Below are 13,186 nucleotides of genomic sequence, written 5' to 3'. Positions count from 1 at the left end.
TGTATCCCCTTTTCTTTTGTTTGGCTTGTTTATCATTACTGCTAGATAATTTACAGTTGAAATGGTGAGACTCTTTCACTAAAAGCTGCTTCTCAAGTAAAATTTGAATATATTTTCATTTACAAAGTTACTGGCAATAAAGAGTAGTAACTATAGCTTATTTAATCCGTTAGCATTTAAGCCTACATTAAGTTTATGTTTATCACTATATGATTATACATTTAATTTACCTTCAGCTTTTGAAGAATTAAACCATTACCCTGTTTTACTGGTAAACTCATATACCGAATGACTCATGCCTTTTATATATGCTAGGAAAATGGTGTTTCAATGTTAAAGTTAGAATTGAGTTAGTCAACCAGAAGTGAACCTCTAATTGTTTCCAAATGCTTACTTTTTGGGTTTGGATGCAGCTCTGAGTGTTAGCTAAGTCAGGAATTTGCTAAGCTTGTCTTTTCCCCCATATCCTTTCATTATGGGTAGATAGATGCATGCTAAAATCTGTTTTATGATTTCCCATTACGATAGTTAATCAGAAAAATATGGACACAAACTCCTGAGCTAAACACAATTTTAAAAGGCAAAAATAAAATTTCTGCAGGCTTCTTTTACATTTTATGATCTTTGAAATTGTTATAGAAATTGACCTTTGGTCCAATTTGCTATATCACCATGCGACTTAGCAAGCACCTTTCTTTTTCCACCACAGTTTCATGACCTACTTACAGATACAGCTGAAATCCTTAAATAATTTCAGAATTACTGTTGGACAAAATTAGTGTGACACATCAGTGTGCTTTGGTTAAATACTGTTGAATGTAAACATTTTACTAAAATTCCACTGAAGCAGGCAACCATTTTGAATTTTATAATAACAGCAAAATCAGTAAATACCTCATTGACACTTACCTAAAAAAATATGTTGTTATTATTAATTCCTTATATCAATTATGATAATTTTATTTAGTTATTTTAAAATTAATTTGATTAAAATGTTCATTTGCATTATGTTTTTTTTTTTTTTTTGGAGACAGAGAGCACATGTGCTTGCTCACACTATGGGCAGGGGTAGGGGTAGAGGGAAAGAATCTTTTTTTTTTTTTTTAAGTTTTTTTATTTATTGTTTGACAGAGAGAGATCCCAAGTAGGCAGAGAGGCAGGCAGAGAGAGAGAGGAAGGGAAGCAGGCTCCCTGCAGAGCAGGGAGCCCAATGTAGGACTCTATCCCAGGACCCTGAGATCATGACCTGAGCCAAAGAGAGCGGCTTAACCCACTGAGCCACCCAGGCGCCCGAGGGAAAGAATCTTAAGCAGACTCCCTGTACTTGCTGAGCGTGGAGCTATAGACGAACTTGATCTCACCACCTTGAGATCATGACCTGAGCCAAAATCAAGAGTCAGAGGCTTAACCAACTAAGCCTACCAGGATTATGCATTATAGTTCTTGAACTGAGTGTTAAAATGAGTGATCTCTAAATTCCCTGTTACTTTTAATAGTTTGTTATCTGTGATCATGGAAATTCTTCACCAGTTCTACAATCTTCAAACTAAGGGCCACATGTGAAAACAAATTTTATGGAAAAAGGGAAAATATTAGGGTCTTTCTTTCTTTCTTTCTTTCTTTCTTTTTAACTGATGTGGTAGTTAGGAGCAGCTGGCTTTGGGAGGCAACATACATGAAATAGAGACATAAAAATTTGAACAAAGATTTGGATAAATTTGTAGATGGTTCTGGGTGACTTTTTTTTTCCTGGGGCGCAGTATTAGAGGGGCGCCTGGGTGGCTCAAGTCATGGTCTCAGGGTCCTGGGATCGAGTTCCGCGTGGGACTCTCTGCTTAGCAGGGACTCTCTGCTTCTCCCTCTCCCTCTGCCTGCCTCTCTGCCTACTTGTCATTTCTCTCTCTCTCTGCCAAATAAATAAATTAAATCTTTAAAAAAAAAGAGAGAGAGAGAGTGTATTAGAGTGTCCTTAACGTTTGAAAGCCAATCTCTTCAGGGATTATTATAGCTTGGACTCAGTCGTCTCTTTATTGTGTTTTAAATCACACATAAATTAGAAATATAAGACTATATGCCTAGGATACTCTAAAACGTCAAGTATTTTAAGATTGTTTGCAAAAAGATGTTTCACACCTGTTGCTTAGTATCATTGTTCATATTGTATGCCTTCTGCTATAGTAGAGCTGGGTTCTTTTCCAGTTTTCCCAACTCTTATTTATTTTTAAAAGTAGATTTAAAAGTAAGTTTACAACATAGTAATAAAGAAAACTGTTGCGAGAAGTTCATGGGAAATGAAAATGGGTAGAGGCATCGTGTCTAGTTGTTTTGCATTCATATGTGCGTTCTTCCAAATGGTAGGCCCTAAATAAGTGTTTGTTGCCTGATTTCCAGTCACCTGTCTATAGGCTTTTTCAAAACTTGTTAATCCTTTTGAAGTAGTTATTGTATATTATTTATCTTTTTATTTTCAGTGCCTAGCACGTGCTCGGCAAATGGTAGGCATATAATAAATGTTTGTTGACTTTAAGTTTTCAAAATTGAAGTTAGAGCCAAAAGACTCGGTCTTATTATTCTGGCTCTCCTCACTAGCTGTGTCTTAAGGCAGGTTCCTTTGGTGTTCTAGACCTTCATTTGCAACTCAAGAGTTGGGTTCCATCTGGTTCTAGAAAATCTGATGCCAAGCAGAGTATACAGTAGTGCTTAATAATTGCTTATTCTTAGCAGTTGCTTAATAAAAATTCATTTATAGGATTACTTAATTAATGATGGAGTAAATCAGTTTGCCACGTATATCTCAAGTATCTCAAGTGGTTTCTATTCGAGTGCATTTTGCACCTCAGATATCTTTAGGCATTATTTGCAGTTCCTTGGGATAAAGATTGAAGAAAAAATGCTCAAAAAAGTGAAATTTTTCTATGTGCCTCCTAGAGAAAGCATTAAAAAAAAACTTTTTTATTCTCAAACTTTTTTCTTATTCTAGGAGGACCATTTTGGTGCCTTACTTTCTGAATAATAGTAAGGAAAGTGGGAAAACATAAAAATTATAAGGTATATAAAAATACTCCTGACTTTTTCCCTAAAAATGAAGTAGAGAGGAAAGAAAAATGTCATAATGGTTGAATTGTACCTTATCAGTCTTCCATCTTGTTTTTCTTTGCCTTTTTTATAAACCCAGGGCATCCTCACCTGTATAATAATGGCACAGTAGGTAGAAACAGACACTGCTCTTCAGGTTAGTTGAAGGAATAACCATATTCTTTTACTGTCAAAATCCTTAACTCCACTTCAGTTGCTCTCCGTCTAACATTACATAGGTATCAGATTTTGATTTTCTTTCTTCTTTTTTTTTTTTAAATAGGAGCACAGAGAGGACATTTCATACAGTTTGGAAAACAGTTTGTGATCAGGATGTACACCCTAGAAGGGGTGACACTTGAGATTTTAAAGAAGGAATAGAAGCCAGACTACAGGGCAGTTTAGGGACATTCTAGACAGAGGTAACAACATGAGCAAAGGATCAAAGGAGGAACAGCCAAAAGTAAAGTCCAGGTATATTTATTTAGAGGGCTGAAAATGTGAAGCAAGGATTGATAGAAGGTGAAGCCAGGTGGGGCAGATCTAAAAATATATCATGTTAAATAGTTTACATTTAATCCCCGAGTCATGGAGGAGCTTTCAAGGGATTTTTTTTTTAATGGGAAAGGGACAGGATCAGGTAACTGATTTTAGATAAATTAATCTAATAGTTTTATAAAGAATGGTTGTATTAGTTATCTAAGGATGCATAACAAATTATACAAAAACCTAGTAGCTAAAATGACAGGCATTATCTTATAGTCTACTTTGCTTCAGGAACCTGGTCATATCCAGTGGGGCTGTCTGGCTCAGGGTCATTTACAAGGTGGCAGTCAAGGTGTCAACCAGGGCTACAGTTATTCCAAGGTTCATTTGGGGTAGAATCTATTTCTAAGCTCCCTGAAGTGGTTGTTGAAAGTATTCAGCTCATTCTGTACTATTGGACTGAGGGTCTCCGTTCCTCTCCAGAGGCATCCCTCGGTGCCCTGCCACTTGGGCCTCTCCATAGAACAGCTTACAGCATGACAGCCATGAGTGAAGAAGTGAGAGGGCAAGAGAGCAGGGGAACAAGACAGAAGGCGGAGTCTTTTAATCTAATTTTAGAAGTCCCATCTTGTCACTTTTGCTGTACTTTATTCATTAGCAACAAGTCACTAGGTCCAGCCCACACTTAAGAGAAGAGTAGGGGATTACACAAGAACGTGAATATTAGGGAAACATGGACTGTTGGGCAACGTCTTCGAAGCCGACTATCACAGTGGACTTGAAATAAAACTAGAGATAAAAATGACCCACTTAGTGCTTGCTTCAGCAGCACATATACTAAAAAATGGCGCACTTAGGAGGCTATTATAATAATCCAAGTGAAGATATGGAGATTATTGTAGACATGTGTAGTAGAATGAAGGGGAGGGAATGGAGTCAGGAAATATGTAGGGTGTTAAATCATGAGAACTTGGTGATTTAGAGCATGGAGGTTTTAAGGGAGAAGGAGGAATTAAGGGTGGTATCTAATTATTTTTAGCTCTTAATCTGACTAAAGAATATTTTCGCTTGAATATGACTTAACCTCCTCTCTACATTGATAATTTCATTTTCACTATTGCCATCCCCTCCATACATTTTGCCTTTTGGGCTTGTCCTTGATGTTGCTTTACTATTTCTTTACTATATCCAGTTAGACACTGGTTATTTCTCTCAGTATCTGTTTAATTTTCCTAGTTGTCTCTGTTCCTGTCTTACTCTCATTATCCAAGTACTTCTCACTGTGCACATAAAGTGTGGGAATGGACTTGTCATTGCTTCCCTGTGGCTATTTCCTATCTTTAATCTAGATTCTAAAACATCTAATATTTATAAATCTGTCATTGATTTAACCAACCAGTTTTTACTGTGGGCCCACTTTGTGACTGGCATTTTACTAGGCATCCTTGGGAATATAATTATAAACAAGACAAACATTGTCTCTGTTCTCATTGTCTTTGTTCTTATAATGTCTTCTCTTCCTTTCCACCTGTCAGAAATATCACTAATTTGGGGGGTACCTGGCTGGCTCAGTTAGAAGAGCATGTGACTCTTGATCTTGGGGTCCTGAGTTAAAGCCCCATGTTGGGTGTGTGTTTGCTTAAATAAAAATAAAACTTAAAAAAGAAATATCACTAATTTTTAAGGTACGTCTCAACTTCTGCCTTTCTTGAAATGTATGTTTGTTCCTTTTATCTCTATCTCCTACAGCTATAATTAGGAGGGTTTTTACTTCGGGAAGTTTGAGATTCTCCACGTTTGAAAGAGAGCACTGGTTTAAGCTATTAAGTGTAATGAAGCTGTCTGACCTCTCAGTCTGCTTCAAGCAGTAGAGCAGGGCATTGCCACCCTGATTCAGTGGAATCGTGTGGAGAGCTGTTTAAAAACAGATGCCTTGGCCTTCCCTCAGATATTTTATGTCAGAAATGAAAACAAATAAGACTGTACTAAGGTGAACCTGGTGTCTAGATAAGAGAACTATTGCACTGAGTCACGCTTATCATTATACGTTACTTGTTTCTGTGCACTTAATCATCCAAATAGCTTAAAATAGTAATTTCCAAATACTGGTGGAGGACTAGCTACATCAGTACAGATGGATATTTGGGCCCCATCACTAAAGGTGTTGATACACTAGATCTGTGGTTATATCCAGGCTTCTGTATTTTTTGAATAATGAAAGAAGACTGATATATAATTGGGCTGTAAAAATATTAGATGAATAGACTAATGTACCATATTAATTTTTTTGTATATTCCTTTACAATATATATTTTGTATATATCCTGTTCAGATATATACATGTAAATATATGATAAACAATAAGGACCAGTCAGCCATGATGTACCTTATAAATTACTTTGGAAGCTTCTGGCCAATTGAAATTGTATTTTAAATAGTAGTTGAATGACTGCTGTGTTTAGATTTTTAGATGCTCCAATACTATTCAGTAGTATAGTGTTTCATACATTGGTATATTTTGGTCTAGCTATTTTATTTTATTTGAGATTTTATTTATTTATTTGACAGAGAGAGACACAGCAAGAGAGGGAACACAAGCAGGGGGAGTGGGAGGGTTAGAAGCAGGCTTCCCGCTGAGCAGGGAGCCTGATGCTGGGCCTGATCCCAGGACCCTGGGATCATGACCTGAGCAGAAGGCAGATGCTTAAATGACTGAGCCACCCAGACACCCCTAGCTCTTTTATTTTAGATAATAACTTACTGATCATATGAAAAATTTATAATAACTAGATTCTTTTTCCTCATATTATTCTGATAAATCTTGTTATGTTCTATTATAGAAGCATTATATGACTACTTTCTTGCAGAATGGGACTATCAGAATGTGGCTTTAATAATTTTTTTTTTTACTTTTGTTTAGTGTTATTCCTCTTTTAAGAGAGTCTGTTGGAATATTAATGCAGAGAACTCCTCCGGTGTTGGAAAATACTCTGCCTCAGTGCTATCAGAGGGTAAGTTTCAAAGCTTCCAAACCATTAGATTTTATGTTGTTTTCAAGCTGTTAGGGTTTTTAACTTTTACAAATATGGGTAGCATATGCGTATAATTTAGTGTTTCTTCCAAGATTGAATGCTAACCATGAATGCCATTTGTACAAACCAGAATAAAATCATTGGAAAATACTGAACTTCAGTAAAGAAAATGTGGCAGAGATTGTCCTCATTTAGAATTTGAGCAGTTCTTCTAAAATACGGGTATGAATAGCAGATAATGTAAGCATTTATTCAACATATTTTTTGAGCTCCTACTTAGTGCCAGGTATTCTAATAAGGTACTAAGTAAATAAGCGTAAACAAGACAAAAGAGTTTCTGTGTTCAAAGAGGTTGTGGTTTAGTGGGGAAAAACAGGCACTAAACAATAAATTGGTGAATAAGAAAATATCTTTGATAGTTACTATAAGAGAAATAAACAAAGTGATGTGGTAGACAGGGATGATCACGTTAGGTTGACTAAGGAAGTTATACTCAAGGAAATTGAAACCCTGATGACAAGAAGGAGCCAGCCTTGTGAAAATCTGGAGATTCAGACCAAAGAACTCTTTATAAAGCTAATGCGGGAGTTCTACAACTGGAACTAGTTTAGAGTTGTGAAGACCAGAAGAAAAGGCCACTGTGGCTAAAGCATAGTCAATAAAGGGATGAGTGGCTGGAAAGACTGGAGAGAGTGGTAGGGCCCAGATCATTCAGAGATTTGGGTCTTATTTAGAGGTTTAGTTTTAATCTTAATCCAGGGGAAAGTATGACAAAGTTTTTAGGCGGGAAGAGTGTCATAAAACTTGTGTTTTTAAAAGATTATTCTGCTTGCTATTTGGAGAACAAATTCTAGAGAGAATGATAGCAAAGAAAACCAGTTATGAGGTTCTTGTCATCTAAGTGGGGAAAAATGGTGATTAGGACTACCGAGGGAATAGTGAAGATGGAGATAAGGACACATTTGGGATACATTTTTGGAGATGGATTATGTTAGTGAAGGGGAGAAAAAGTGGTGACTCTCAACGAGGTAGATGCTGGTACCATTTGTTAAGATTCAGGCTGTGTTGATGCAGGTTTGAGGATGGAAGCTCCCTCCAGATCAAGAGTTCTATTCTGGATACGTTAAAATTGACATGCCTTCTATACTCTTACAGGAAATGTCTGTGAAGTAGTTGAATATACAAATCTGGTGTTTTAGGGAAAGATTGGGACTAGGGAGAGTTTTGAGTCATTGATATATGAATAATATTTAAAATATTGGGGTTATGTGAGATTTCCTTGGGAGAATTCAGCTCTTTTTAGCTTTACTTTTAGCTCCAGGTTTACAGCACAGGTGGTGGAAAGCCAGGAAAGGGAGTAGTTAGGAAGGGAGCTGGAAACCGAAGAGGTGGTCTCTCAGAACTGAAGAAGGAAGCAGTGATGCCCTTTCTGTGGGGCGAGCAAGGTAGGAAGAGAAGTGATCATTGATCGGCATCAAGAATAGCACTAATAACTTGATGAGACCAGTTTCAGAGGCATTTGGAAAGGAGACCTTGATTTGAGTAGATTAGGTGAAAATGAGTTGGGGAAGTAGAGATAGTAGCTACAGACAACTCTTTTAAGAAGTATGGCTGTTAAAGGGAGCAAAGAAATGAGTTGACAGCCTGAGTATGGATATAGTATTATGGCAGGAGCTGTTTGTTTGTTTTTAAAATAGGATATGCTGGAATAGTGCTGTCCCATGGAACTTTCCCCAGTAATGGAAATATTATATAATCTGCAATGCCCAGTATGGAAACCACAAGCAAAATGTGGCTGCATACATAAGATGTATGGGTAGCACAATTGATTTTTAATGTAGTTTCATTCTCCTGTATTTAGATAGCTACGGGTGTCTGGTGATTTCCGTATTACACAGTGCAGTTCTGGAGCATGTTTGTTGATAACGGGCCATCCTAGAGGAAGAAATCAATGATATGGTAGTGAAGGTGGCCACTGCAGGAATGAAGTTCTTGAGAAGATGAAAAGTATTGAACCACGGGCACCTGCGTGGCTCAGTCAGTTAAGAGTCAGACTCTTGATTGGCTGAGGTCATGATCTCAGGGTGGTGGGCTCAAGCCCTGCATGGAGCCCTGTATTCTCTCTCTCTCTGACTAAAGAAGAAAAAAATGGTAGAACCAGAAACATTATGGAGGAATTCAGTGTAGAGGGGAGCCAGCGCTACCGTACCCCTAGAAGGGAGGCAGAAAGTGCTGACAGAGATGAGGGTCAAATGGTGGATTTGGTGGTACCAAGATAAGGGATTTTTATGTCCTTCTATTTTATCATTTATAAGGCAGTGTCATCAAACAGATTGGAATGCCAGAGGAGGGGCGCCTGGGGTGGCTCAGTTGGTTAAGTGTCCACCTTCAGGCCAGGGCGTGATCCCAGGGTCCTGGGATTAAACCCTGTGTTAGGCTCTCAGCTTAGTGGGGAGCCTGCCTCTCCCTCTTGCTCTGCCTCTTCCCCTGCTTGTGCTCTCTCAGTCAAATAAATAAAATTTAAAAAAAAAAAAGGTAGGGTGTGCCTGGGTGGCTCAGTCTTAAGTGTCTGCGTTTGGCTCAGGTCATGATCTTAGGGTCCTGTGATCAAGCCCTGCATAGGACTCCTTGCTTAGCAAGAAGCCTGTTTCTCCTTCTTCCTCTCCCTCTGCCTGCTGCTCTGCCTGCTTATGTTCTGCCAAATAAATAAATCTTGAAAGAAGGAAAGGAAATGAAGGGAAAAGGGAAGGGGGAGGGAGAGAGAGAGAAAGAAAGAGGAAGAAGGAAAAAGAAAGTATGAAAGGTGTTTTTTTAGATATGGAAAATGAAGTGTTACTCATTTGACATTTGTGGTTATCATTTTAAGGTAGGGTAGGCATCCTAACTGTGGAAGAGAAAGGGTCAGTTTATTGAATAATGCTTACTATAAGCTGGTCCCTGAACGAACTGTTTTACATATATGGTTTCTGGTCTTCACCATATTTATATAGGCTAAGTTTTATCTTCCTTTCCATAGATAAAATCGAGGTTAAGAGAATTTAAGTAACTTATCCAAGGTCACAAATGCTAGTGGCTGAGCCAGAATTCTAGTTCATATCTGTCTGATTCCCAAGCTCATGCCCTTTCTGTCATACCACACTGTCCAAGTAGGAAAAGCATCTGTGACTACGCTTTCCCCATATTATTTAGCTTGAAGCAGAGTATATAGGAGCATTCCTCAGTCTTAGCTACAAGAGTACTTGCACTCTTAGAGGTAGAGGAGATCTATTCAGTCGGTTGTTTTATTCACAGTAGACCATCCCGTGAGGATGCCATTTGGAAACATGTAGAGTGATATCAGGTTCAAGCCACTGTGTCATCAGAGTCCTGAAAGAGGAAGAAAAAGTCCACCTTGACCACTTTTCCCAGTAAAAGCAGTTTTTAAAAAGGCCATTGTTAGTATTTTCTCAAATTTCCTACCAACTGCTTTGGAGTTTATAGAAAATAATGCCTACATTAATCAAATTCTGAAAAAAAAATAAATATTTTTGATAGCTCTAAGGTCAACTTGTTCTTAATTAACATCCCAAATAGGTTACTTAAAAATCAGAGAATCTCAGAATTGAAAAAGATCTTGTCTTTCTGGTAATAGGCATCCTAACAGGTGTGAGATGGTATTTCATTGTGGTTTTTGATTTGCATTTCCCTGATGATTAGTGAGTTAAGCACGTTTTACTCTTGGCCATCTGTATGTCTTCTCTGGAAAAATGTCTGTTCCCATCCTCTGTCCATTTTTTAATCAGATTGGGTTTTTTGCTATTGAGTTGTATGAGTTCTTTTTATATTTTGGATATTAACCTTTACCTTTTGAATTTTTTTTTTACCTCTTCAATTTTTAATGGTCCTTTCACATTTTCTATTTTTCTTATATTATGGCATTTCTTTTTTTTTAATTATAGCATTTTCTATATTTCCAGAAACATCCATTTTGTCTAGATTTTCAAAATTGTGTGTTTATTGTGTGTGTGTATCTTATACACATATACTGTCTCCTTAAAATTACCTTTCTTAAAAGTACTCTAAGGAGTGAGTTTCTAAGTCTTTAAACACACACAATCTACTAAGCACTTACTTGGGCCAGACACTGTTTTAGATGGTAAGGATACAAAACATTAAAAAATACACATATCCCTGCCTTTTTTAGCTTAAGTTCTGCTGGAGAGACAGACAATAAAAAAAATATAAATAATATAAATGAATAATACAGTGTGTGATATTATGCTCCAAAAAGTAAAACATGGCAAAGAAACATAAAAATGAAAACATTATTATTTTATGTAGAGTAATAGAAGACCAAGAGTACAGGAGCTACAGTAGCTTACTGAGAAGATGACATCTGAGTAAAAACCCAGACAAAATGAACCCAGTAGAAATGTGGAAGGAAGGTACACTTCAGGCAAAGGGCATAGCAAGTACCTTGCACCAGGAGTGTGCGAAACTTTCTAGCCAATGGTGAGGAGGCTGATTTAGCTGAGAAAGAGAGAGCATGGGGATGCCTACTTGGAGAGGAGGTGATTAGGTAACAAGCGGGCCATGTGACATGGGCCCATATAAGTCATTGTGAAAGCTTTGATTTTAATTTGGAGTAAGGTGGGAAGCCATTGGAGGATTTTGAACAGAGGCAGGATCTGACCTAAGGTAATAGGATCGCACGTGGGATACAGTGATGAGAATAGGTGGAAAAGGTGCAAGGCCAGAAATAGACCAGTTATTGTAGAGACGGTGGGAGGTGTTTGGATTCCACTTAGTGGAAGCACTCTGTACATTCACAAGCTACACGTTCATCTTGTATTCCCTTTTATGGTTTTTAAAAGTGGTTGTAGTTTTACTTTTTCATTCTGCTTTTCCTGTTTTGGTTTTATTTTATTTTATTTTTTTAAGATTTTATTTATTTATTTGTTAGAGAGAGAGAGAGAGTACAGGCAGACAGAGTGGCAGGCAGAGGCAGAGGGAGAAGCAGGCTTTCCACAGAGCAAGGAGCCCGATATGGGTGGGACTTGATCCCAGGACACTGGGATCATGACCTGAGCTGAAGGCAGCCGCTTAACCGACTGGGCCACCCAGGCATCCCTCTGTTTTGTTTTTAAACCTCCATCAAAGTTTGTCTTGCCAGTGGTTGTCAGCCTTAGGCTGTGGAAACCTTAAGGAGCCATTGGAAAAACCGAGAGATGTCCTTCTTCTTTTTGTTGTAACACGATTCAGAGAAAAGTATATGTTGGCATTTAGCTCCCTGGGGGCTTGGAGATACAAAGGGTCCCATAGCTTCTGACACAGGGAAGAACCGTCCTGTCCTAAATCTGCCTCTTTTGAGAAACACTGACTTCTCTATTTTCAGTAATCTTTCAAAGAACTAGTTTTTTGATATTGTGATTTCTAATAGTTCCTAAGTCTCTAGACCATTAATTTCCGTCCTTTATTTCCTTCCTTACTATTTCCTTGAATTTACTTTGTTCTTCTAGTTTCTAAATGCAAATGAGTTTATGCCTGTTTTCTGATCAATGTACTTGAAAGTCTAAATTTCTGTCTAGGTGCTCTCTCAGCTGTGCCCTGCAGATTTTGGCATGTGATCATTCACATTTCCCAAACACCTGCCATGGCACATAAAGAGTACTCAATAAGTATTTGTTAACTAATTCAAATAATCTCTGACTCCTCCTTTGAGCTAGAGAATAGAATCCATGTTTACTGATACGTCGTATAATAACAGTGTTACAGTTAATAATCTAAATAGCAGTTTACTGGGGCGCCTGGGTGACTCAGTGGGTTAAAACCTCTGCCTTCAGCTCAGGTCATGATCCCAGGGTCCTGGGATGGAGCCCCACATGGGGCTGTCTGCTCGGCGGGGAGCCTGCTTCCTCCTTCCTCTCTCTCTGCCTGCCTCTCTGCCTTCTTGTGATCTCTATCTGTCAAATAAATAAATAAAATCTTTAAATAAATAGTTTACTGAACTGTTGACTAATAAAAATAATAAAACAGTAAAATAATAATAAATAAAATAATAATAAAACAGCATACCTAATAAAACAAGGGGGCCCTTATGTTTGATTACGGTGTTAATATCTGCCCTTTCTCTTCCAGGTGCAGCAGTTGCAAGGAGTTTACAGTTTACAAGAACAGCATTTCTGGACCTTATGTTCTGATGTTTATGTTGGGACCTTGAAATTAGTAGTAGCCCCTGATGCTGATGCCAGGTGGATTTTAAGCCAAACACATAATATTTTTACTCAGGTATGACTTTTTCACTAACTCTTAAAACTCTTTGAATTTATCTTATCTACTAGTTTAAGAAATATTTACTACTTAGCATGTTAAATATGTATGTATATAAATACACGTACACACACACACACACCCCCAATACTATAAGGAAACGTAACAGTACTTTCTTTCAACCATATAGTCAAAATTGGGAGTTCTTATTTTAGCTAATACGCTTAAGGAAGATAGTCTCGTTCTGTCATTATACTGATTGGAATTCCTTTAAGAAAAAGTAGATTCGGGGTGCCTGGGTGGCTCAGTGGGTTAAAGCCTCTACCTTCGGCTCAGGTCATGAT

The 13,186-nt window shown here is 37.8% G+C and overlaps 1 protein-coding gene across 1 annotated transcript in view; it reads left to right on the top strand.

The window, feature by feature from the left end:
• Window positions 1-13,186, top strand: part of SLC30A7 (solute carrier family 30 member 7) — an 86,087-nt gene that overhangs the window by 59,128 nt on the left and 13,773 nt on the right. The window contains exons 9-10 of the mRNA XM_032303836.1: window positions 6,482-6,572; window positions 12,711-12,860. Of these exons, the coding sequence (XP_032159727.1) occupies window positions 6,482-6,572; window positions 12,711-12,860 (241 nt within the window). The remainder of the gene's footprint in view (window positions 1-6,481; window positions 6,573-12,710; window positions 12,861-13,186) is intronic.

The sequence above is a fragment of the Mustela erminea genome, chromosome 10 (genome assembly GCF_009829155.1).
Source record: "Mustela erminea isolate mMusErm1 chromosome 10, mMusErm1.Pri, whole genome shotgun sequence".
In the NCBI taxonomy this organism is placed as follows: domain Eukaryota; kingdom Metazoa; phylum Chordata; class Mammalia; order Carnivora; family Mustelidae; genus Mustela; species Mustela erminea.
This window is presented reverse-complemented; position numbering and strand designations above follow the sequence as displayed.